Source organism: Chaetura pelagica, unplaced genomic scaffold, assembly GCF_000747805.2.
Source record: "Chaetura pelagica isolate M959 unplaced genomic scaffold, ChaPel_1.0 scaffold85, whole genome shotgun sequence".
Taxonomy (NCBI): Eukaryota; Metazoa; Chordata; class Aves; order Apodiformes; family Apodidae; genus Chaetura; species Chaetura pelagica.
Window position 1 is genome coordinate 4,388,865 of NW_009953505.1, and position 27,125 is coordinate 4,415,989.

Genomic DNA, 27,125 nt, shown 5'->3' on the forward strand with positions numbered 1-27,125 from the left:
GGGGATTTTTGCTTGTCTTTAAGTCAGTAATGCAGTTATTCCTATTGACAATAGATATGTCCCTGCTGAAAAGCCTGAACCTTATCCTCTGCAAATTATTGAAACTGATGACATTAGTTTGTTTGTAAGGAAGCCTGATCAGCATATTGAGGCAGAACTTGCAACTGTTCCTCCTTTAGCAGTACAGTGTTCATTGAAGGATGTTGTTCCCAAAAATGCAGTAAGTAAAATCTGTTCGTACTATTCCATAAGATTTTTTTTTTATTTCTAAGATTATAATAGTAGAGAACTTAAACACATAATTTGTAATTATCTTGCTTCAACATAAACAAAAGGAAGTTCAAGAGGAATACATGGGATTATAATTTTTTTTTAAGTTAAATTATCTATTCTCAAAAGGGTTGCATTGCTTTCATGGGAAGCCTTTTCTGCCTTAGAATAAGGACATGTATTGCAGCATTATTTTCATCAATATTCACTTTTTATTAGGCTTGCTATATTTTTGCAACATCTACGTGGGAATGAACTGTGTCCAGTGCAGCTGTGCATTTCTGACAGTATAAATGCTGGTTGGTTTTGGATTTCTGTATCAGTCTGATCTTGTCTGAAATAGCTTTAAATACAAAAGATCTGCAACAACTTCCATGGGTGTGGGTAAAATGCCTTCCTTGCATGTGCTTTCGTTTTTTTCACACCTAAAAATCACAGATTTGCAGTATGAAATGAGAAACACAAACTTGACCAAAGAGAATAAATTTGGATAGCTTTTTCGAAGTAGATAAAACATCAAGAAAGATATTGTGGAGAGCAGGAGTGTGTAAATTGCCCAAAACTTTGTATAAGCACACAAAAAGATAAGTATACATTTTGAAACTAATTGGGAGAGCAGAAATGTAAGTCATGAGATGAAACAGCATATGATAGTGCTGGTTTGTATATCGCAAGAATCAGCAGGGATGAAATCTTGAATCTAAAAGAAACATGGTAGAAACTGCAGCCTTTTGTTCTGAATCACTTTTACACAGTTAAAACCACTTATAAATATGTCCTAGAAAAATACTCTAGTGCTGTCCTGGCTAAAGATTAGACAGTGTAACAGTGTGTTCAGTATTTAATCTGTTTAGATACATCCGTGCTCTCTTTCTTGCTTCTATTTTATTTTATATTCTTTTTTATTACTGTTAGGGGTTTTTTTTGTTTTAACATTCTCTGACATCTTCACTAATTTTTTCTTTCTTCCTAACACAGAGCAAAGGTTGGGAAGAGGAAGCAAAGACAAAATTTTTGGAAATGGTAAATAATAAGGTTGTTTTAATGGTCATATTTAGAGAAGAAGATGGTGTTCTCATTGTGGATTTGAAAAAACCTCCATTTAATAAAATAAGTAGTAGCATGCCAGTATCTCTCACGGATGCATTAGTTTTCTTAGACTTGGCAAGGTACGTGTTTTCCCTTTGTTCAGTGCTCTCTGTGACATTATAAGCATTATGCTGTTATCATTTAAGTGAAGTTTACCAAGCAAATTGTTTTTGCAGTGTTTGATGTGCTATGGTGTGATGCATTAAATCTTAGGCAATATCTCCTAATTTTTTCACCTTCACTAATAAGCACTGTGGCATACTCATTTGCACTAGTGAGGGCTTTATTTGGTCATGAACTTTATTTTAGAAAATAACCAAATTTAAATTTCTGTACAAATTTGAGTAACAAGGGGGTGAAAGGAGTAGCTCTTAGTGTCTACCAGGGAGAGAAGGCCATATGGAAATCAGCCTTTTACTTGTTTGCTTTGGCTGGGTAGGCAGTGACAGGCTGGCCAGCACATCTCAGCCAGCCACAGAACAGTGATGCAAGTAGCACAATACATAGGAGAAACAACAATCGGGCTTAAGGGGGAGCATTAGGACAGAGGAGAGCTGCTCTGGAGGGAGCAGTGGAAGAGGCATTTCGGTATCTGGGTACAGGGTTATGTCATGCAAATCTCTAGGAAGTCATAGTTCATTTTGCTGCACAGAGAAAGGTCTTTGTTAATATTTGAGCATAACTAGTTACCGTGGTGAAGACAATGGGAGATAATTTTTTACTGCATCTATTCTTCAGATAATTGCTTCTTCTCATAAGAAAGGAAAAGGAGATGTAAAAGAAAATTGTTAATGTGTAGTAGTTTCTAGCCTTTCATTTCTTTTTTTTTTTAACAATTAAAATGTACATTATTGTATGCCAAATAATGATATCTTTTTAGGGACCAGATATCATTCTTCATGTATTATATTTGTGATAAGAGAAGCATTAGAGAGAATTGGCTGCACCACCTACAAGAAGGAAAGTTCAGGCTATTCCTGCAAACAGAAATAAAGCTATTTTAGGAGACCATTTTGCATTTTTCATGAGGAAACTTGATATTTGAATATAAAAGGATTCCCTCTCAATTTTGACAAAACTTATTCAGAATTTCGTTTTGTTTACCTTAGGTTTAGATTACAGATTCCCAGTATGCAGTATAGTCCACCCAAGATTCCACAAGAAACAGAAATCTTTGTTGTAGTTTGTCACATTAATAGTCCAAGTGATTTCTATCTCCAGTTGGTAAGTTAAGAAATAATGTCTATTTAAATAAAAATCTGCAATAACATTTTCATGTTATGTTGCTTGTAATTCACATTAAGTAAGCTACGATTTCCGTTAACTTCTGTCACTTGTTTTAGGACTCCTAGACTTAGATAAATTTCTACAGGCCTAGATTAATCCTAGATTAATTCCAGGAATTCTTAGAATTCCAGAAAGTTAACATTTTTTGGTCAGTTTTGTTACATGGTTAATTCCTGTGTGGGTTTGTAGTGTTTTACTGTTTAGAGTAGTGATTGAACAGGGCAATACTCAGCAATTCTTAGCTCTTTAATTCACTTTGTGTTCCTAACCACTGTTTAATTTGGAGGGGGAAGGTCAGAAGTAAACTGCTAGAAAAATGTCCTTTGAAAGAGCATAAATATTTTTTAAAAAAGAACCCCTAGTACGTATGTATGTTTTGTTTTCCTTATTTTAGAGAGAAAGCCTCGATTCTTTAGACCTGCCAAAGAAAATTCAGGAGGTGTATAAAAATGAGTATGGGAAAAACCTGGAAATTGTCTGCCCAGTAGAAGGGCAAGCCTGTATTGCAAAACAGGAAGATGGGAATTGGTACAGAGCTCAGATTATAGGTGAGGTATTGATTCTTCCACTCCAAAGCTAGGTTGCATAATCAGAGGTGGTGCTAGATCAGAGTCATGCAGTGGGTGTGAATAGTAACAAACAGCTATTATTTTTAGTAGGCATCGCTAATGTTACAGTCTTTTGCTATTAATTGAGTGGGTTTCGTGGGTTTTTTTTTATAAACTGTATACTTAATTTTATATATATTATTGAAATTCTATTATATAATTTTCACTTAATGTTTCACTATTACAATTTGAACTATAGATTTATCTATTATAGCCAGCCTCCAAGTGTAACTCTTGTGGGTCAGTAACTGCCCACCTGAAGAGGATGGAGCTGACCTCTGTGCTGCCTGTATGGACAGTATAGCATGCCTGTATACTGACATGTCTACTTGGCATATATTTAATGTGCCAGTGTCTCATAAAGTGATTAGATGGAAAGGGACCAAAATGCTAACTGTAATTTCAGGAACTTGGAAGAGAAGGTTATTAAAGAATATGGTTTGTGAGTTGGGTTATAGAACATTTGAAAATGTGGTATTTTATGATTATATAGTGGAAATGTGTTTTGCTCTGAAATGTTGGTACTTCAGATAATCTACATCAGATAATATTTTTTTGTTTCAATAACTTGGGTTATTTTTCTTGAAGGGCTGCCAAGTCATCAGGAAGTCATGGTAAAATATGTTGACTTTGGCAATGTTGCTAACTTAACTCTTAAAGACATACGCAGAATCAAAACGGAGTTTCTCAGCTTTCCAGAACAGGTAAATTGGTGCTTGTCTGGATTACATTAATGGAATCTCAATGAATGAGAGGGGAAAGAGAGGATTGTTAATGTGCTGGAGTAAATAAAATGTTAAGCAAGTTCCTTCCATGTGCATTTGTGATATGTTATTTGGGTGCACATTGAAAACTCTGTATTTATTTTTTATCATTCAGTTATAAATTAAATCCAATGTTACCTTGCAGTGAGGAGGTGGACATGCATTGTGTGTGTTTAATTCAGATACCTTCTTTCACATTATAGTAAGCTAAATCAATTTTTACATTACTTCATTTTCAAATGATGATCCAATAATTGTCTTTTTTAAAAATTCTATTTTTGTTTGGCTTGTGGCATTTGAAGTTTTGTGTTTTCCCAACTTCGGGTATTGTAGGATTTTTTCCCTTCTGACGAGGAGAAAAACTGACTGGGAAAGGCAATGGCAAGGTATTTCTGTCAAATAAAAAGCACATAAGTAAAAAATAATTATTTTTCTTCAGCTTTTCATTCAATAGTTCCAGTTGCCAACCATAATAATACTAGAAGTTTTCTTATGTTGATAGGGGGTTTTTTAGCTAGTTGTAGGCACCAGAAATAGTGATTATTTTAAGTACGGCCAGCATCTTTTCCTGAAAATAGGATTTAATTCGTTATCTTTTTAGCAGATGTTTCTGGGAAAAGTTTCAGCCAAAAACTTGAGCCTATTTTGACAGCAGTGGAGGGGAACCATTCTGAAATGGCAACTTGTTATTGCAGTTGCAGTGTCTTAATGCTTCAGATCAGAGTGCCTAAGGGTGAATAAGGGTGGAGGGATTTTTGAGGTGTGTTACCCCATTGTTGCAATTGATTGCTTGTTACTGACAAAATACAAATCCTCCGAAAAATCCATTAAGAGTCTCTCAGCTCTTGAGCACATACACTAGGTTTCCTCACTTTGATCACAAAGCAGAAAAGGCTAAAGAGATATGGATACGGATGGATATATGACTGCTAAAGAATGGTCTAAAAAAAACTTGACCCTGTCAGTTATTCTCCAATTTCAGCATTCTTATGCTATATAAAGGTGATGGTGAAACACTGGCAAGGTGTTTACACTTGAAGTTTAGGTCAGAAAGAACAACTTCTGTGGCTGTTAGCTTTAATGCAGGTAATAGGTCAGCAGGCTGTTTCTGTGTTGCTACAGTTTCGAGCCTTTTCCACTTAAAAGAAATTCTAAGGATTTAAAGTTCTTTGAAATACAAATTAACGCAAGATTGTAAAACCAAATGTTTGGAAGCTAAGCGTATTGGAGTGCAGTTGATTGTGCAGGTCTATTCTGTTGCATGTAAGCGCTGGTAATTCTTCACTCATGATCACCACATACTGCACTGCCTCAAATGTAAGTTGGCTGTTTAAGAGATTTGACTTAGGCTGTTACAAGGAACGTTGGACTTTTTCAGCCTGTTGATACAGTTTACAGGCATTTTAATAGATTTAGGTGCTACAGAAATGTTGGCTAAGACTAGAATGAGCAGTGATTATTGTTGTTTTTGTCATCTGCAGCCCTTTATTTTAATGGTTATTTAACCAGTCAGTCATATTTTCATATTCTGGACTGCCTGTATCCTAAGAATATCTGCATAAACTATTTTTATTTCTGTTGTCTTTATTTCCTTTCTCTACCTTTCCCCCCACCTGTGTTACTTGTCTTTCTTCTGATGTAATAAACAAGAAGGAGGAAGCAATAATATTCACAGTTAATTTAAAATTGAGCCATAGCAGTCACCAAAGTTTGCAGTAAAGATGCTAAACAAAAATTGTTTTCATCAAAGTACTTTATTTAATCTGATTTTCTGTGTGTCCCCTAATTAATACCTTTCAAAAATCTGGGAGGAATTTTCTGACACAGGCACTGTGGTACTAATATCTCTGTTTAGTCCTTCAGACTACTACAATGGTGATGTCATGTTAATATAAGAGACTTTGAATCTGGTTACTACATCATGATAAGCAAGGTTTATCACCTCTCTGCAGTAACCTTTCCTGATCTCTGCAGCCACTTCTGTGCCTAACACTAAAGGGAGGCAAAGAGAAGCTCCTACTTCAGCAAGGATGTATCTGAATTTGAGCTTCATGCTCAGCTACCAGTGGGGAGGGGGCAACATCTTAAATAAAATCAGTGATAATGTGGAACCAGAAGCTGGGTTGCTGTCCTGCAAGAGTGCAAAGCAAAGGCTAGAATGTGGCTATAATGAGAAGGGCTTGACAGGTGATGTACTATGTCATTTGAGTTATTCTTCAGGCCATCAGGTGCAAGCTGGCTCACATCAAACCTTATAAGGAGGCAAATGAGTGGAGCAGAAAAGCCAAGGCAAGATTTGAAGAAATGACTGAAGAAAAATTTATGCTGTGTACAGTTGTTCGTAAGTTATCAAGAGTGTATTACTTTATATTTAAATATTACTGAATAAACTGAAACATAGAAACATGCACTTTCATATTTTAAATAGTATTTATTTGAAATGCTTACGTTCGTACTTTTGACTGGAGTAAGAATATCTAAACAGGAACTAATTGGAGGAGATACAATAGATAACAGACAGAAACTCTGTTTATGTCTTCTCTTACACTAGCCCTAGATAATTTAAACATCCTGGTTTATTAAGATGGGCTTGTTTCCAAAAGCACTAGCTATCCTTGACTCTTCCTAACTTTATTGGTAGCTGGAAGGGTGATTGTTGCTGCTGTAAAACTTTGCAAAAACAACAAAAAGAAATCAGATAACACATATATGAGTTAGTAGGATTTTTCTCAATACCGTTTATTATTAGTGTGTAGCTAGTTAGTTATTTTTCCACACCTGTGGAATGCTGGTTTGGAAACCATCTAATAAATGGAATTACATGGAGCAGTTGGTTTCTTTGTACAAAAATATTTTGTAATAGTTTATGCATTATATGTGAATCTATAGATGTGTGCAATGCTGGGCCTCTACGTATTGCTGAGGTTAGACAACATAATTTTATAAATCAAATGTAATTTTACAGAATTCTGTCCTTTGCTACCATTCGCCATGTCTGCAAAACTGCAAATAGTCTTTTTACAGTCATTGATAGGCACTAATTATATTATTTATTCACAGAAATCTTAGATAACAACATTTTATCTGTTGAACTCTTTGACTCTGCCGTTCATGGAAGAAGCCGTAGTATTAATTGCCAACTAGTTAAAGAAGACCTAGCATCCTACATACATGGGTAAATACACTGTGAATAACTTAAAAAGTATTTAGAAGTACTTGAATTTGTGTAATAAAATTACTGGTTTTAGTATGTCTCCAGTGGCTGGAATTTACCACATTTGTGATAAATTCATTACAAATCAGATTAATCAAATAAGTTACAGAGTGTAACTGCAGTTTGGCATAGTTGAATTCTCAAGCTTAATCTTGACTAATGCAATTTATTGAAATCGATTCAAAGGTTGGAGGTGAAATTTTGCATCTTACTTGTAATGTGCTTGAATACCAAATCTTCCCAAACTGGTTATCATGAAGGTTCCCATTGCCTTCTAGTAAGAAAATAAATAACCACTTTCTATGTTTAACTTGCACCTAAGGTAAGTCATGTCTTTGGAGGGTCTGTTCTTAGAAAAGAAATAAATAAGTAGCTGTGAGAGAAGAGTTGGGAAGTCTGCAGGGTGAGCTGAGGCTGCTGAGATGGCACTACTGCATTTAATTTGTTAGGTTTTTTAAAAGGTAATAATGGGCTTTATTAATGGAAAACAATTATTATTCTTTTATTAATTATTTTTGAATGCTAATTAAAATATTGTTAAATAGAAAGTGTTGATTCCAAAGGGGAATTTCTGAATTGGCTTTTTCAGGAGAAAGCAAATAAGTGGATTTTCATCTCTTGGCTCAGAAATACAGCAAAACCCTAGTAACACTTCTCTGGTATCAGTCACAATTTTTAATAGGATTTTTGTATAGTTAAGAAGCTTTATTTAAACCTATTTAAAGCTGAATTATTTTGTCACTGTCATTGGGGCATTTTGTTGTGTTGCAGATATACTTAGATGCCTGCTTATGACCTGCAAACAAGTGGATATGTTACATTAATATAAGTTGCTGTGTAACTTTGCTAATACGGATTTTTTGGTTGCTCGCTCACTCCATCTTCTTTAGTTGGACTGGGAAGGAAACAGAGGAAATAGGAGCAAGAAAACTCATGGGTCAAAATAAAGACAAGGAAATCACTTACTAAGTACTGTTGTGGGCAAAACAGACTGCATTTAACTTGCTTCATTACTAGTTAGCATAAATATTCAATTACTGATTCAGGTATTTGGACACAAAAGACTAACATTAATAGTTCCTAACCTCCCTGTTTCCAAAGTTCAACTTCACTCCAGGCCCCTCTCCTCCTCTTCCCACGCTGCAGTTACACTTGGTCCCTTCAGTGGGGCAAAAAGCAGCGCAGGTGGTTGGGATGAGAACACAGCAATACTCGTTGCTGCTCCTTCCTCTCTTCCTGTGCTCCAGCATGGTCCCTCTGCAGGCCTCAGGACCTTTAGGAGTGTGCCTCTTCCTCCATAAAATACCATCTGCTCCAAAATTACTGTTATTTCTCTTCAGTTCCCTCCTCTGCCTGGTGTGTTCTGCTCTTCATTAAATTAGAGGTGCCACTGGCTTCCCTGAAGAGCTCCCCCATATCTTGTGGAGGGTCTACTGCAGAGATGGCTGAAACAGGGTGTGTCTGCCACAGGGCAGCACCTGGGGCCTCTTCTCTCCGAGGTCACTCCTGCAACCCCTCTGCCCAGCTACCAAAAACTTGCCATTCACACTCAGTGCACTATGTCTTTTAGTTGGAACGATGATGTTTCCATTTTGAAGGGGGCTAAGGGGCTTGTTTTGTGGGGGCCTTAAGGAGTTTTGGCTTGCTTTGTTTTCCAGTGCACATACCTCTTTAACCCTCCAGAACTCATTGGTCAAAATTTGTCTTTCTCACTGAATTTCTTGTTTGAGAAGATGACTGTCTGCAAAAGGCAAGAGTTGGGTGAATAATTTAAAACTTGCTTCAGGTCATTTAGAATCACATTTGGGTTATTACTATTTTTTCATTTTTATTGCTGTTGAGGGATACCCAGGCAAGCTCTAAACTGCAGTCTAAGACAATGTAAGCAGGAGAGTACAGCACTCCATTGAAGGTGACTTTTTGACAAGCAAACATTAGAGTACTCTTGCATTGGGATAGGAAGTAGTCCGTACTTGCTTGGAAGAAACCTTGAGTCTGAAGTTCCTTCCAAATCAGTTGCTTTTTCTGATGGATCTGCAGTGATAATGCTATCCTGGAGTTAGTAGAAGGAGAGTTGGAAGAAATGTAACATGTATTTCACTTAGGAGGACCCTCACTGGCAGACTGGCTCTGTCCATTTTATAGTCCAGACTAGTGATATGCAGGATAAGCGTGTTTATAAGCTATTGCATTCATTTATTTTTTGGTTCTACAAGTTAGCTGTTCTACCCAGCAGTTTCCAAATACCTGCATCAGGAAAGCTTGCAAAATAATTGTGTAAGAGTAGGTAGTGGATGGTTCAACACTTGACAGGATTTTCTCTGACGGAACATTTTGTGTCCTTGTCAGGAAGGAAAATATAGGTGATAGATCTCTGAAAATAGAAGAGAGTTTCTTCATGGAGACCCATAAATGGTCAGCTGTTAAACTCACACTTGCTGTCTGCTTCAGTCAGCAATCACAGAATAATAGATAGTTTGGGTTGAAAGGAACCTTTAAAGGTCATCTAGTCCAACCCTCCTGCAATGACCCAGGCCATCTACAACTGTATCAGGTTGCTGAGAGCCCCATCTAACCTGGCCATAAATGTTTCCAGGGATGAGTTATCAACCACCTCTGTGGGCAGCCACACCACTGTCACTGTAAAAAAGTTGTCCTTATATTTTGTCTGAATCTACCTTCTTTTAGATTAAAACTATTACTCCTTCTCCTATCACAACAGGCCTTACCAAATAGTTGTCCGCATCTTTCTTTAAATGCTCCAAGTGTTGTTTACAAGAATCCAGTTCCTTTAACAGGAATTTTTTCCAAGCTGCAGTCTCTTAGGCCTCTAGTTGGCACAATTCACACAGACTTGTATTAAGCTAGGCTGTGGCTCAGAATGCACACCAGGCAACTCTAGATTGTTGTTGGCGTTCATTGTATCCAGTTCACACAGTTTAAACAAGTTTCATCAAGGTATTCCTGTGACTGTACTTGATTCAGTACACTACTTAAGAAAGTGCTAGCACTTGTCTTGTATTTGTGTCCTTAGGCTAGAAAGGTAAATGTTTCACTAATGTTAATATTCTTTACTTCTGAAAGAAATATTTACACATCTTAGAAGTTGAATGTTGCAGCTTTCACTCAGGGGCAACATTGATTTCCGGAAGCATGATTTTAGTAATTTAATGGTCTTTTAAGCCAAACACAAACATTAATGTTCAGTAGTCCATTTGTGTCAGCCTTGCTTTTCTGCTGGCAGCCGATACTGTGCAGTGCTTTCATTTGTTGGTAGAACGTGCAAGGATAACCTTCTGAAGGAGAATAGAAGTAAGTCACTATCTTGACTGTCTTGGTAGTAGCATTTAGAAATGGTGTGGGTTTTTTTCTTTTGTTTGGAATTTTTTCTGCTTTTCTAAGCTGTTATTTTTCAGTCTTCACGTGGGTTCCTGTCATGTTGAACTGTGATTATTGAGCTCTTTTTCACATTGTTTGCAGTGTGTTTAAACTTTTCATTCTAATTGCTTTATGCTCTTTACAGATACACTGGAAGTGCTGTTTTAAGGTCTAATGAAATATGGGATGCTCCTCTAGAACAAATTCCTGAAACCTCCGAAACTTCAGAACCTACAGGCATGGAATCTGTGGATGAAGGAGATGTCAAATCACTTGGTAAAAAAGAACTAGAAGGAAGAGTTAGTCACGTTGTGTCTCCTGGTAAAATTTTTATTCAGTGGCTGTCATCAGAAAGTACACTGAAAAGGTACTAAATCTTTTATTGAGTTAAGGCATTTATATTATAAACTGATGAGGGATGGTTAGAACAAACTCTGATCAAGGCCTGATGAATGCAACAGTGTCCAGAAAGATCTTTCTTTTCTTTCTTATCCCCATTCGTTCATTAGCAATCTTGGTAAATAATACTGGTATCCTAAGTCACGGAACTTCAAGTCATTTTTTTCAATGTTATTCTCACATGCTGTTAGGAAAGTCTGAAGGCAATTTCTAGCCATAGTGTATCAGCCTTCCTTTGGTAGTTATATGGGTAACGTTTAGGTAATGGTACGTACTGTTTGAAGATAGCTAAGTGGAAATCTCATTGCTTAGTGGAGGTTGCTTATTTATGCTCGTTTCTCCTTTCATTTTTGTACCTCCTTGCATGTGGCTGCCTAGACACCCATTGAATTGGTCATGATACCAGATGAGTACCACGCTGTCGTATTTTTGAGAAAAAATAGTGTAGCTTTCAAATAGTACTATGCAGAAGGGTCAGGATTGCTCAGATTAATTCTATTTAAGATCACATTACAGTCTTACAGAGTTTTAATCAGTGTATGTGTTTTGAAGCTTCATTTAATGTATATCTAACATGTCATGAAGAAGAACTACAATACCACATGTCTGTTAAAACAGTTGCTAAAACTCTACTATATGCTAGTTAAGCAGAAATGGTCTAAATAAACACTTTCTTCATGGAATAAAATTTTACCACTAGGAAAATGTTTTTTTCTTAATGTTAGTTTACAGAAGAAGATGGCTGCCATCTACAACAAATCGCAGCCACAGTCCATGAAGTGGGAAAGTGGAATGCACTGTGCTGTTTATATATGTGATTTGGAACGGTGGCAAAGAGGTCAAATAAGCAGGATTGTCTCTGAAAGAAGTGCAGAGGTAAACCTGTTATCATAAGAGGGTTCATACTTATAAATATTTGTAAGCATTCATTGTTGAGAATAATGTCAAATCTTTGGTTCTTCTGTGTTAGTATTTTCTCATAGAGCCTTATGCTTTTGTTGAGTTGCAGTTACATTGTACATTGCTGCAAGATGTCTTAAAGCTCAGAGGCTTTCAGCAAGGAACCTGTTGATGAAGGTTCCTGAGGCTGACTTTGTGTATGGTTACACTACACTTTTGAACATAGCACAGATTCTCAAGCTGTAGCCTAACAGTTCAGCTGAGATTCCAACAGCTGTGTGTACCTGAGGGTTGTGTTAATTCAAACCTAATGATCCTTTCTAGAAGGTGGAGCTGGTTGTACTGAGTGCAGTGGCACAGGAACATATGTAGTCATTCTGTTGTTTGAACCTTAAACTGGTGGTGATGCCCTGTGCTATGTAGGTGTAAGATTTTTCACAGTAGTTTCTCATATTGTGATGCTTTAAACGTCTGTTTTGTACTAATTTGAAAAAAGCAAAAAGGCATTTTGTGGATAGATAACTACTTACCTCAAAAGTAAGAGTGTCTTTTTAATCATACAGATAACCCACAACTGGCTTATCGTGAGTTCTATCCACCATCATCAGATTATGCCCATGGTTCTCAGTAGGAAGCAGAATTGGGACGTTCTATGCTTTTGACTTGCATTGTCTGCCTTCTAAGGCTAAGAGCCCTCAAACAGCTATTTAACCATGTCAGAATAAAAAGCAAGGGGAGAGGGGAGCTATTTTGCCATTTCTGGGTTTGCAGACATAACTGAAGCAGGAGGAAATAAATGTTCTTTCTCAAGTAACAGCCTCTGTGAAGTTGTTTAGTCCCTTTTGAGCACGTCTGTGTGTTTTGTCCTCTTGGCACACTCTGTCGTCGGCTAGAGGTCATTTGCCACCAGCCATGGAGTAGGTCGAATGCTGGTAATGTTTGCTTGAATTTGGTTTACCTATTCAGCCATGCTTTGAATTATCATTTGTTACAGATAAATCTAAGAAGGTGGAGTTTTTCCTGCTTCATTGTGTTTCTTGTCCGTAACAGGTGCTACTTTATGATTCTGGAGCTGAAAAAACAGTGGATATCAGCTGTCTAAGAGAACTTCAGGAAAATATGAAGAAAATTAGGACATTGGGAGTAGAATGTTTCTTGGCAGATATAAGGTAGCCTTTTCATTATAGTGACTAGCAGTATTAGAAACCTAGTAATGATATAAATTAATATTTTCCTGTGTTAGCACTGATAATCTAAGAATTGGATGGGGTTTGCTTTTTGAATAAAGAATAAATGGGATGGCAACTGTGATTAATTTTATAAGGAGTTTTTTTCTAAGAGTTACACTACGTGCTAGTAAAGAAGAAAACTGTGCTATAGAAAGAAAGGATGAGTTATAAAATACTGGACAGATGATAGAGGTTTTTCTGATTTCACTGAATGCTTTTTTCCTTGGCTTAGAATTTGAGATAATTAGATCTTATGAAATTGCACAGAAGACCTCTCTTTTCTAGACTGTAAAAAAGAGAGAACCAGGGAATGCTTCCATGCATTTGTTGGTGTGCTGTCTATACTGTGAGGAAAAAAGTAATCATGTTTGTAATACCTATTCCCTGAATTAATATAAAAAGTGCAATTTGCAGACAAAGTATGGAATTGCCCTTGCTCTGCTAAGACAGGTGTCATAATTCTGGAACACGTGATCCTCATAAGTTTTGGGGTTATACTCTTTAATTCTTCCTATCATATAGATCCAGAGATGAATGACCATTTATTTTTACTCTTTAACTGTAATGGAGATTGTTTTTTCCCTGGTGGTTCAAGCGTTCAAAAAAAAAATCAGTAAAGGGAAAGATTTGTGGTAAAGCTCAGGAGATGACAACTTCTCTTATACTAAAGGAGATCATAATTTGTTCTGTTAGGCCAACAGGTGGAAGCACACAGTGGACAGCAACAGTGTGTGAATGCTTATCCTATTATCTAACTGGGGCACAAGTAAAAGTGATCATACAGGTTCGTAATCAAAACCAGTGGTATTTGTGAAACTTTTGTCAGCTTGTCTGTTAATTTAATTTTTTTTCCCGAATATTTTCACTCTTCAAAAAAGTCCTGAGAGAAACCTACTTAAATTGATATTTGCTGTAGGGAAAAAGATGCTTTTTCTTTTTTTCTGCTTTATTTTCTTTTTTTACTGGGGTATTAGAGCAGTTTGGCCACCTAGAATGAACACAGTCTTAGATATATTTAGTTAGTGAAGAAGGATGTATCTTTGGGATTAATAGATTGGTAGGTGAGCAAGAGGCACATGTTTTTGATGAGAATAATTTCAGCAGCTACTGGGTTTAGTTTTCAAGCCTCAGGAGCAGAAAGAACTATTCTAGTGCATTACATCATTAGTGATTGACTTCTAGCACTGGTTAAAACTGAACTATTACAAGGTATTTATTAATTTATTGTCTGTTGGCAGCTGCCAGTGAGGTTTTACAGTATGTCTGGAAATAAAAGTGCTGATGAGCACAGTTATTTGAGAGGCTTTTCCTCTAGCAAGAGCTTTAAAACATGTAGATGTGGGCACTTCAAGTTGTGCTCTAGTGGCCAAGGTTGTGGGGTTTTTTGTGGGTGGTTGGCTGTGTTTGTTTGGGGGTTTTTTGTGGTGATGGTTGTACTTGGTGGTCTCAGGGGTCCTTTCCAATATGACAATTCCACGATTTAAACAAGTATTTGGCAGTTCATTAAAAAAAAATTAAGAATAATTTTTAAAAAAGCAGCAAGGTTTTTTTTTTCTGCTGCTTTTTTGTACTATGTTTAGAACAGTTGGTAAATTATCGGGACTGTGACAGATTAAATAAATCTTGTGTCTTCTGATGCGGGCATCAGTTGTTCAACAATGTCTGATCTTCAGTCAGTACCAGTAAAGTGAAAAATATGCCAGTAGTTCAGAGGAAAAAGCATGTTGGAATATGTTGTCCAGCTCTCATTTTCATTCCAGGAGAGTGATGTGGCTTGTGCATTGCCTGTGAAAATTTTTTGCAGAGGTGAAATGGGAGAAGTGATGGATGTTTCAGAACACCTTATTCAGAAGGGATTGGCTTTTAGAAACAGAAGGTTTGGATAGTTTCCTTTTACATCCTTTTAGACTCTCATATTCACATTGTGATAAGCTAATAAGTAAAATAAAAATTTGGATTGTCTTCTACAGCATATGTAGCAAGAGAACTCCATCTTTAGTGAACTTACCTGAGTATAACATTATTAATTGTATCCATTACACTTTTCAGCTCTCTTAAGTTGATATATGAGATACTTGACAATATTCTAACAAGCGTGTGCCATCTCCATGTGTTTTTGTTTTTTACTTCTGTTTTACTCTTTTGTACTTTTAAAGTTCTTCAGCAGTTAACATGTTTGTGTGATTTGATTGAATCTGATAGAATTGATAAAGCTGATGTGGCTTGCTCAATCTCCAAGGAACATCTTAAAGTACCTTTAAAGCAGGAGAGTGCGCGAGTGGATGATTGTAATTCAGCAACTGCATGTGCAAAAACCCATGCTGCTCCAGAGCAAAACATCACTGTTTCAGAGAGTGAACAAAAATCAAGTGAAACATACGAGGCACTGCTTCGTTCAGGAATGGATGAGATATATAAACCTCCCCCCATACCTGAAGAAAAAGTTTTTCAAGCTGTAGTGAGTTGCGTTGGACACGATGGAACTATTTATATAATACCAAAATCTTATGGTAAGATTACATGGAAGAAGATATGCTTATGTGTATGAATCTCTATAGCTTTGGTATATCAATATACGAGATAGGTGTTCTGGTGGACGTGTTGTGGGTCAGAACACAGTCCCGGAGGATTCCTGTTGGGGAGGACTGCGGCATTTGGCAAGGGGTGCGTGCGGCTCCCGCAGTTTCCCGGGGCGGGAGCCCACCTGCCCAGCAGGTGGCGACCTGTCCTCAAGCCCATTGCAATGTTCTCTCCAGCCCGCCCGGGCAACCCGCAAACCCTAAGTGCTTGCATGGACGGGTTCCCTGCCTCTCCTCTAGACAGTGTTGGGTAAAGCAGCCAGTACTTTGCTTTGTAATGTGGAGACTGTGGTACGTTTTGCTAATAGTAATGAAAATACAATCCTAAAAATTCTCAGAAATTAGCCTGGATTGTTGCAGCAGCTTGTTGTTTTTTTTCCTTCAGTATGAGCTCAGTACCCAGTTTTCTCGGGGTCTTTATTTATACTGTGATAGATTATGAATATCTTAATTTTCTGTTTGTACTATTTAAAAGTGGTACATTTTTGCCTGACAAACGCAGTGTAGGTCTTCAGTACCATGGTGTAATATATTGTAGTTTTCAGAAGAGCTGCTGTATGAGAAACTATTTTAAATATTTTTTAAATCCTCCAATTACATTTAACTATTAGATCATATCATAAAACTTTGAAATTCGAAGTATAGTAACCCCACTTGCCCAAGACCATATTCTTCTTGCAATTGCTGCTGTAGTCTGTACCCATTGCTGAAGAGGGTCTTTTGGCCACCTGTTTTATATAATTTTATGGTGTCCTACCACTGCCTCTGGGAAGTGTGTCTTGTTCATGGAGCAGCTCTTCTAATGCTGCTGCCAAGGTGTCATTTGCAAAATTTATAGACCTTTCTTCTCCAAGATTGGAATCCTAAATTACTAATGGCTTCACAATCAGAAATAAAGTTTTTTAATTTTTGTTCAAGTATTAACTTGTTTGCATATGCTACATGCTGAACATACATATTGTATCAGTGTTGGAATGCATTCTTCGGAGCAGCACGTGTATTTTGTGTTTATACATGTCTTCATCTGAATCTACTTGTGTTTAGTGATTGTGAAATAATTTCTGTTAACGTGTTACAGACAACTTTGAATGTATTTATTATTTATTATTCGCTCTCCCTCATGCCCCCAGAAACTGAACTAAACAAATTGATGGCTGAAATACAAAGTTACTTCAAATGCCTTGGTCTTCTGGAACCCTACTGCTGGAAAAAGGGAGAGCCTTGTGTTGTAAGAGGATCAGATACCATGTGGTATCGAGGTAAAGTTGTAGAAGTTGGTGGTGGTGCCCTCCAGGTAAGTTTGATTGTGTGTCTTGTGTGTGTTTATGAACATCTGCACGCATGTTAAAAAAAAAAAAAAAGCCAGTAATCTTGTAAAAGAAATTTATTATCACCCCTTTTTTCGTTCAGCTGACCTGACTGCCCAGATGCTTGTTCTACTTTAGAAGTGTGACAGCTGTCCTGGGTTTTTTATTTACTTTAAAGATTAATTCTGTCTGCTTATTTCCATAACCACTGTTTTTCCCATATTTTTCCTAGTGATTATAAATGTTCTTAAGTTAAAAGTTACCCTTCATCACCTGCAGTTAATCCCTTTTAGTTTTTTTTCTTCTTTTCTGTTGTTATCTTCTGTGGAATGCTTAAAAAATACTTAGTTTTAGATTCCTCCCACCTTGTCCCCACCCAAAAAGCAGTGGCTGTCTTTGTTCTTAATTCTTTCTGCTGGACAGGTATAGAGTTACATTTTTGAATTAGTAGTTAATCTTACCTAAACTCTTGAGCCTGCTCACGTAGTGTGAATGTAGATGTGCAAGTCTGACACAATGGTAGTTCACAGTTTTTTTTATTTCTTTCACTTTTAAACTACTATATGTAATTACATAAAAGGTAGAATTTCTTGCAACACATGTTTAGAAACTGAACTTCTAATGTGCCATACCAGGTTTTTTTAATCCTTTCTTTCATTCCCACTTTGCCATATCACTTGCTTGCCACCAAACAGTTGCTTTTTCCTCCAGAAAAGAGAATGCTGTACATAGACGTTGTATTTTATCAAACTTGACTTAAAAACTAGGAGTTATTTCAGGAAAACTGTTATTTTTATATAGGTACATTACATAGACCATGGTTGCACAGAGAGGATTCCTCAGTGTCATCTGTATCCAACTACATTGTATACTGCTGTTCCTCCATTTTGCATACCATGTCAGCTCTACAAGACAGTACCAGTGAGTAATGAAAGATTCGAATATGTTTTGGTAGGCAGTTACTCAAATTGATATGCTGTTCAGTCATACAAAGGTTGAGACTACTTGCTGGTATTTTTTCTTGCCTACTACTATTCAGAGAATAGCTGATGAAAATTGTTTCAGCAAGGCAGCCTTTTATCAGAAAATTCCAGATTGCTTTATGAAGTAACCATGCCTTAAATCAGCTGTCATTGGAATTAAATCTTTGTGAAACAGGACATTTCAGTAGCTGGCAGGATGATACTCTGAAATGGTAGTTCATTTTACAATAGCACCAACAGGTAGCAAGGCCTGAATTTTTTTAATACAAAATGGCCAGAAAATTGGAAATCTGCAAGTCCTGCAAAAGTGTTCCTGTCATTCTGAACTTTGCTGTGCAGGAAACAAGTCTATTAGGCTAAACTAATATAAGAGAATTGTTTAGGGGGTTTTCTTATTAAGTAATTGATACATAAACAACATCTTCCCAAATCGCATCTTACTCAATTTGAATTGTGCATTTAGTAAATGTGACTTTTAGCTGACTTTTAAAGAAAACCTTTATTTCTGGAAGCAGTTCATCTGAGTGATTAAGACAGGCAGGTTTATAAGCCTGCAGATTGGGAGGCAAACATATATTGCAGGGAATAAAATAAGTATTTAAACTATCCAGTGTTTTCTGTTGTGTGTTATCTTTGAGTGTATTACTTTTGGGTTATATTTCTGTTACATGTGCACACATAAACAGCTATGTCTATTGTACAGTTTAGTCTAGGCAAGCAGTATCTCTTCCTAAGCCACTTCAAGATTTGAAAACTGCTCATTGGCTTTGTCACACAGTAAGTTTTAGTGTACCAAGTAGCAGCTAATTTTCAAACTAATTAAGTGTGTTTTCAATGCTAGGCACATATTTCCATCTTACTTTCTTAAGAATAGTAAGAGAATTACTTGTCAGCATCTTAATGTGAGGGGGTTTTTTGCTTTTTGCCAAATAGATCGGAAATTTTTGGCAGCAGGATGCAGTAGATTGCCTTCAAGAGCTGCTTACAAATGAAGAGGTTGAAGTACATGTTCAGGTAACTTAATCTATTCATAGAGGTGGACTGACTTTTTGTGCTCTTATTTTTTCTTCTTTTAACTTGTATTAAGAACAATAAAGGTAAAGGAGTGTGGCAGTAAATACATGTCTTAGACAAAACAAAATCCAAAGCTAAGGTTACTTCTCTTATTACTTGACCTTTTATTAGTTTTCAGGCCTTAAATGTGTCCTTTAGAGGACAATAGTTTTTGGTCTGTTTCTATTCTCTGTTATTGACAAGCAGCCTTCCTACTGACAGCATAAATTCTTCTAAATCCAATTCTAAGTAATTAAAATTTTGCCTATCAGCGGATTTGGAACTAAATGATCTTTAAGGTCCCTTCCACCCGAACCTATTCTGTGATCCTGTGATTTTTTTATGTTATGATAATAAGTATAGACATGCTTAAATTTATATATTAACATAGGGTAACACATAATCTCTATTGTCTGAAAATCTGCAATTTCAGATAGTTTTATTTCTAATGGTAAATTGTGAAAGAGAGAGGTTTACTGTTGAGTGAGCAAACATAGGATAATGTTTCAGTGTTACACTGTGTAGTCAGTGCTGCCTTTCTAGAGATAGGTATATTCCTGTTTGTGTCACAACTGATGTAATAGCTATCTGGGTTTTGGATCTTCAACGAATGAATATAATGCATTTAGGAATGATAGGTTTGAATTTCCTGGTCACACTATTGCTGTTATAATCTTAGTTTGTCTTGTGAAAGTAGGAGTTACCAGATAACCCATGGGGCAAGCTGTCCATCAGCCTGTATTTTGGTGGAGTGTCACTTTCTTCCTTCATGGCATACCACAAGTACTGTGTTGCTGAAGATTGTCTGGACATACCAGAGGTGGTGAGATTTTATGTGTGTGTGTCTTTTGCTGTTATTCTGACATGAAAAATTACTCAGTTGCTTGTTGTGACTTCTGCTGATCTGTTACTTCTTTTTATATTTCTGTACAGCTTTCTGATGTAAACAGCAGTAAGAATAAGTACACAGCTCTGTATTATAACCAAGTGTAGATATGTTGATAAAACTGTGTGGAATATTCACCATGAGAGTGGTGAGACACTGGCACAGGTTGCCCGGGGAGATTGTGGGTGCCCCCTCCCTGGAAGTGTTGAAGTTGGGTTGGGTGTGATTTTGAGCAGCCTGGTCTAGTGGGAGGTGTCCCTGCCCATGCAGGAGTGTTGTTAAGGTCCCTTCCAACCCAAAGCATTCCATGATTCTGTGAATAGGAAATTGCCAATAATTTGTTCTTGGACTCCTTTCTGAAAAGAGTTTTTTTCTGTTTGTAGTCCAATTAGTTTTTGTGTTCCTCTAAAACTTCATAGGAATAGGATAGTATTTTTATCTCTTGAAGGGATTAGTTAATCATAGAAATATGCTCCAGTGGTGGAGATACTAAAAAATAAATTTGATCAAATAGTTCAGCATAAACCTAGTGATGTGTAAGGGCGTTATCTAGCTTCTTCATTCCAAGTGTCTGGAATGTTCATCTGGTGTTGAAATTTTCACCCAACTTCATTGTCTTAACACACAAAAAAAATAGATAAGTAAACTCTCTGTATTACTTGCAAATTTGTTTCTGGATGTCTATAAATAGATGAGGGCTGGGCATCAAGAAGGCAGGAACAAGCTCTTTTCACTTGTGCCCTGTGACAGGACAAGGGGCAGTGGATTCAAACTCGAGCACAGGAAGTTCACCTCAACATGAGGAAGAACTTCTTTACGGTGAGGGTGACAGAGCACTGGAACCAGGCTCCCTAGGGAGGTTGTGGAGTCACCATCCCTGGAAGTATTTAAAAGAAATGTAGATACAGTGCTTAGCAACATGATTTAAGCACTGAATGAGTAAATTAGGTTATGGTTAGACTTTATGATATTCAAGGTTCCTTCCAACCAGGATGATTCTATGATTCTATTCTATTTTAGGTTTTTCTTTCTAAATACTTTATCTTTTAAAGGGAATTCCATATTTAATGCATGTTTTCAATTAATGGCAATCAAGTTAACAAGTCAGTATGCTAGGATCATTTCAAAGATATGTTCTTTATATTTTAAGTGTTAATAATTATCTGGTTCTTTTCTGTCATGTTCTAGGAGCTACTTCAAGGAGACATTCCTGTTTTACCTTCATACCCATTGCCACCACTGCCTGTTCCAGGAGATACCTTTCCTGTCAGAGTTACCCATTTAGTGTCCCCTAAGGAGGTAATTTTTGTAAACATCTCATATGTTGCAGACAGAAATGTTGCAGTCCCATGATGCTGGTGGGGAGAAAATCATGGCTAACAATTTTACATAATAAAAATATTACTAAGGTTGCAAAATGCTACTGAGTTATTGATACAGATGGTTGTGCAGTGCAACTGTCAGAATGAAATCCTACTTGAAATACTCTCTTGGGTGAGGGAAGAGAAATAAATACTAACCATTTCCCTAAAAAAAAAGGGAATTTTACGAATTACAATACTGCAGTCTGGTACTTGACATGTATAATAAGAAATTGGTAATTGGATTTTAACTTGGCAGAGCAATGGTTACTTCTCTCTTCTTATTCTGCTCTCTTCCTGAAAAGAGGGTGGATTTAAATCAGATGTTAGGAAGAAGTTCTGTACTTTGAGGGTGGAGAGACATTGGCACAGGTTGCCCAAGGAGCTTATGGATGCCTCTCCCTGGAAGTGTTTAAGGCCGGGTTGGATGGGGCTTTGAGCAACCTAGTCTAGTGGAAGGTGCCTCTGTCCATGCAGGGGGTTGGATCTGATGATCTTTGGTCCCTTCCAACCCAAACCATTCCATGATTCTGTTCTTCAAAAATTGAATTACTGGAATGTTGTTTAATAACATTTTTCTGGCTGTTACAGTTATATTTTCTGCCTTTAGTTGATGATTGATCATTGATTTTTGTGTAAATCCACGCAACTTCCCTTTAGTAGTCTCCCAGGCAAAAGACAGAATGAGTTGTTCATTGATCAAATAAAAGATTCCTGCGTGGACTTTGAATGTTGAATGATGAAATAGGATAACAGGAAGCAGTGAGAAGGTGATTGTGTTACAGAGATCTAACATCTTCATAGTGGATTGATTTATAGTGAAGTGCTTATGTTCATTGTTTTGGTAAATCTTTAGACCAGGAAAGTTCTTATAGTAGTGAAGTGATTGCTTTAAATTGAGCATCAAGATCTAATATAAGTTCACCCCATTAATTCACTTGAGCATACATAAAAACTGTTTTGACTAAATAAAAGGTGGAATTGTTTGGGTGTCTTAGAAAAGGGCTTTTCTTGAATTCTGTAAGGAAGGATGACAATGATATGAGAAACATCGTTTTTTTGTTGTTCATTTTGTGCAAATGACATGAACTCTTGCTTTTGAACATTGTATATAGTTGTAAACAGTAGATCCTGCTCTTGTAGATTAGAAAAAAATAATAGTCCAAACAAGTTAATGACTAGGTTAATCAGTAAAATACCTTAATGATCTGTTAAAAAAAAAAAAAAAAAAAGGCATTTCAGTTCAGTTGGAAGCTGTTGTGTAGATTTTAATTAACCTGTGCATGTTGTTTAAATTTTCATTTCTTTGACCTACAGCATTATGCTGATGATCCAATAGTACATTAGGTACAAACAAATCAACATTTCCAAAAGTAGTTCTTTTTCATTAACCTGATATTGTAGTTTGATATTATGAAGTGAGTTTATTTGCTGAGTAGCAGGAGGGAGGAATCCTAGTAAGACACAGCTGTGGAATCTTTCAGGGGTATATTATCTGCTGTGTGAGTTCCTTCCTTCTTACATTGTAACATTGAAAAGTGGTATTAATCACTCATGACTCTTCTGCTCTTGGAAAAAAACCTGTAAATATTACATTATTCATAACTTGAGGAAAGGAAGTGATCAAGGTTGTGCTGAACCTTTTGAAGATGAGAACAAGTAATCTTCTAATAATCTTTGATCACTGATTGAATTTGAATGTTGAGGTCATCTCAAAAAATAGTAATATGAGAACCTTTTCTTTGAGTAGGTATATATTTGCCTTGATCCTTCCAAGAACCTTATGAGGCAGTCTACCACCGAGGGAGATCCCAACTGTGACTCAGAGATGGAGAACCTTGATGAAGCCCTGAAATGGTGCAATAAAAGTGTGGAGTCTTTCCCTCTTGTATCACACTACCAAATAGGTATATCAGTGTATTTATTTTCTATGTCATCGCATGTGGACGTACAAAAAGCCTGAAGTAATTTCTGAAGAATAGGCATAATTACATTTCTGTGTATCTTTAATTAAAACTTCTAGAGAGTAAGGAGTAACATGATAGGATAATCTTACGATACACTGTAATCAGGAGTAAAAAAAAGGAGGCTCGGGGAAAACCTTGTCACCCTCTACAGCTACCTGAAAGGAGGTTGCAGGGAGGTGGGTGTTGGTCACTTCTCCCAGGTTGGCCTCATATTGTGCCAGGGCAGGGTTAGATTGGGTATTAGGAAAAATTTCTTCACTGAAAGGGTAGTCAGGCACTGGAACAGGCTGCCTAGGGAGATGGTGGAGTCACCACCCCTGGAGGTATTTCAGAGGCGTGTAGATGTGGTGCTTAGGATGTCATTCAGTGCTGGACTTGGCAGTGTGCTAGGTTAACAGCTGGATTTGATGATCTTAAAAAGCTCTTCTCCAAAGAAAATTATTCTTTTACTCTATAATCATATGTTTTTATTTTTCATTAAATTGGTACTTCTGTGTAATTCTGCTCCTCTGGAAAAGATGGAAGGAACTCAGACTTCTGATACCTGTTAAAGTTGATGAACAGAGTTTAGATTGCGTATGGCAAAAATAAATCTTTTCCCTAAAGGTGACTGTCACTGGAGCTATAACTGAAAATTTTGCTATTAAATATTCAAAAGACAGAAGTTTTGTACAGAATATATTACCAAAAGTAAGTGAACGCTAAAGAGCATCACTTCGCTTTCATTCTGGATTTCTCTGTTTAGGTAAAACTTTGGATCACTACGTTAACTAAGCCATTTTCTGTTAATTCTTGTCATTGCTGTGTGAGATAGAGAAACCTGACTTAAATCTCAGTAATGGTTGTGAATTGGAGTTCAGAGAGAATTGGAGGATGCACAGAACAGAATAGTAGCATGACTTAGAGAAGAAAAGAACTGAATCTCAGTCACAAAATAAAATGAATTTTCAAGTTCATTTAGTTTCTGAGTACATTGGAGTGTGTTGTGTTTTTTGTCTTTTTATAGATGTGCCTTGCCTTGCAGAATACCAGGATGGTTTATGGTATAGAGCAAAGATCCTCTCCATTGAAGAATTTAACCCTGTTAAGATTCTGGTTCAGTTTGTTGACTATGGTAGTTTTTCAGTTGTCCCAACAAGCAGGTAAATACCTCAGAAAAAAATGCATGTAAAATGCCTGCATGTGTATGTATGTATACACTTTAAAAATACTTATTATTGTTGTTTTTATTACTATATATTATTTATAATAATAGAACCTTAGATATCAATTGGAGATAAAGTTGGTTGACAACTTCTTGCAGAGTATAGGGTTGAGCAGGTTTCTCTTTCCCAGGTTCTGAGAAGCCCACTATGATGACAGATTTCTCCATTATCTTCAGGTTACTTAACCTGTGAAGTAGGCTCAGGTTTAGAATTACTTTTGCACCCAAGAAGCTTTCACAAAACAGGGACTGAGCCCTGCAGGTATACAAACTAATCCTCTGATCCTGTGCCACTGCAATTTGCACAGAAAACAGATGGGGAAGTCAGATAATGGAGTATCTGAGTGGGAGACACCCTGTGATGCTTGTGTGGAAATTGAGAGTTCAATTTCCTGTTCTGCCGAGTGCTGAGCCACTGCAGGGACATAGACATGTCCGCTAAGGGTTTCGAACACCTCCAGGCTTTCAGGGTTCCCTGAGCTTGTCTGATTTTTCTCTCTTGAAGTACTTTTAACCACATGGACTCACTCTTGAGCTCACTGGGAGTTCTAAACGTCCTTGTATCTGATGAGACAAAGTGGGGATTTGCACAGATTTGCTATGTCATAGACTGTTAAGGTCATGGGAGAGTGTGTGTTTTATTTCAGGGTTATACGTCCTGCTCAGCTTCCCCATTCCTTTGCTCCTGAGAAAGAAAGAAGAGTGGGGAGCTGATAATATAAACCCAAGGTACTTATTTCCAGTACTGTGGCTGGAGCACAACCAGGTGTGAAGCACTTCAGAACACAAAGGTCTGTGTCATTTTCTGGATGCACCAGACTTGGAGCCTGCATTGTGATGAGTTCTGCTTGTGCTCCTCCCTGTGTTAGGCACTTAAGGCTCCTCCCCAGGCACTGTAACAGGGAGCAGTGAGCCTGGTGGGCTGTGACACTGGCCTGCTTATTGACACTTACTGTGCTGGAGTCCTTCAGAGGGCCTAGCCCTGCCTGATGAATTGTTCAGTCTGACACAGCCATGTTCTCGTCAGGCAGGGACTGTGATCCCAGTTTCCACACTGTAAATCTACCACATGAGCCATTAGCTACCTTGTGTCCATACTGACAGTGGAGCTGGACAGGTGGATTGTTGCAGACAAATGTTTTTCATTTTAGATTGCGTCAAATACCTTATCATCTGCTGAAGTATCCTGTTCAGTCAGTCCGAGCTCTATTGTCTGGATTTAAACCTGCTTTATATGAAGAAAATGTGGAAAGAATTCCTTACTGCCCTGAATGGAGTATGGAAACACTGTGGGCTATGATGGACTGTGTTGAAGGAAAACAGCTCTCTGCTTCCATACTTGTGAGAAACACTTATTTTCTCCTATTTTTTGCTCAGCCTGAAATCCTTACTAGCACTCTCATTTGTTGAGTTACTTATTTGTTTTACTGTGAATCCTCGTAATTTAAAATTGTGAACCATTGACCATGAAGGAATTCTGATGAAGGGAGAAAATCACTTTTTTTAATCCTGCAAACAAGTATCTGAGCATTCCTATTATTTTAAAAGCAGTTTACTTAAAAACAGAAATAGTCTTTCTGTAGTCATAGTTCCATTTAGGCAGCAACTAAAACCATTAAAGTAACTGTTACTATTGGTTAGCTTGAGATTTAAATTTGTTATTGTCACAACTCTGTCACCTTCTGGTTTTCAGGCTCTTACACCAGAGGTGACCATTTCTTTGTACGATGATGACAAAAATCTAGTTCATATGAAACTGGTAGAAATGGGACTTGCAGATTTGGAGGAGTGACATGTAAGTACCGTGAATATGAACTACAAATTCATACCATTACACAGGTATGATTTCAGAAGTCGTAAACAAAGTCTTAACTGTCAGTAATGTTGACAACTATGTTGCTTTTTAAAAAAAAAAAAAAAACACTTCTGTCTTTTAATAAAGTAAAAGCTGTTAAAAAATTGGATTTCATTACACATGCAATACTGTAGCCAACAGTGCAGCTTTAAGAACTAACAGGTACTGAAACAAAGAGCCCCAGGGCAATATAACAGAAGGAGCTTTTGCTGCTAGTAACTGAACAATGTAACACAGATGTGTGGCAGTTTACTCTGCCCAAAAATAAAAATTAATTATGCCAGTGGTTCTCAGATCCATGAGCACATCTGGATGTCTACACATCTAGTCAGACGTGGAATATTTTATATGAAGAGCTTTACAGTATGTGTTGTCTACAGAGAATACTAGAGATTAATTTTCAAATTTTTTGGCCAGCTTAGTGTTAAGTAGTCCTTTTCCCTCCCACGTAATAAGCACTCTTCTAATAAATGTTTACAGGTAATGTTGAATCTTGAAATAGTGATACTGTGTATTCACACCTTAATCTTTTTTGACCTTAGAGCCTTAGGTATTTTTTTGTCATACCTGTTTGTTTTATAAGAGTAGATGGAATTAATGTATAGTAGTAAAAGATATACATTAAAAGCTGATACTCTTGTATTAACTCGTTAGAAGATGTGGAGGGAAGGGTGATAGTTTTATTACTGTTATGTAACTCTTGGTTTATGTTTCAGGCATAGTTGGTGCCAGATTTCTCCAGTACCAGAGGCTGGGAGAGAGGGTGAACAGTTGAGGGTGGAGGAATATTAC

At 37.0% G+C, this 27,125-nt stretch overlaps 1 protein-coding gene across 1 annotated transcript in view; it reads left to right on the top strand.

The window, feature by feature from the left end:
* RNF17 (ring finger protein 17) overlaps positions 1–26,270 on the top strand; it is a 45,695-nt gene extending 19,425 nt beyond the window's left edge. The window contains exons 15-36 of the mRNA XM_009999434.1: positions 55–220; positions 1,249–1,439; positions 2,469–2,587; positions 3,045–3,194; positions 3,843–3,958; positions 6,239–6,359; positions 7,079–7,193; positions 10,756–10,977; positions 11,735–11,885; positions 12,960–13,078; positions 13,832–13,922; positions 14,899–15,014; positions 15,341–15,648; positions 16,848–17,011; positions 17,826–17,945; positions 18,941–19,021; positions 19,758–19,913; positions 21,138–21,245; positions 23,058–23,214; positions 24,281–24,416; positions 25,630–25,819; positions 26,172–26,270. Coding sequence (XP_009997736.1) covers positions 55–220; positions 1,249–1,439; positions 2,469–2,587; positions 3,045–3,194; positions 3,843–3,958; positions 6,239–6,359; positions 7,079–7,193; positions 10,756–10,977; positions 11,735–11,885; positions 12,960–13,078; positions 13,832–13,922; positions 14,899–15,014; positions 15,341–15,648; positions 16,848–17,011; positions 17,826–17,945; positions 18,941–19,021; positions 19,758–19,913; positions 21,138–21,245; positions 23,058–23,214; positions 24,281–24,416; positions 25,630–25,819; positions 26,172–26,270 — 3,196 coding nt within the window. The remainder of the gene's footprint in view (positions 1–54; positions 221–1,248; positions 1,440–2,468; positions 2,588–3,044; positions 3,195–3,842; positions 3,959–6,238; positions 6,360–7,078; positions 7,194–10,755; positions 10,978–11,734; positions 11,886–12,959; positions 13,079–13,831; positions 13,923–14,898; positions 15,015–15,340; positions 15,649–16,847; positions 17,012–17,825; positions 17,946–18,940; positions 19,022–19,757; positions 19,914–21,137; positions 21,246–23,057; positions 23,215–24,280; positions 24,417–25,629; positions 25,820–26,171) is intronic.
* Positions 26,271–27,125: the final 855 nt, after the last annotated feature.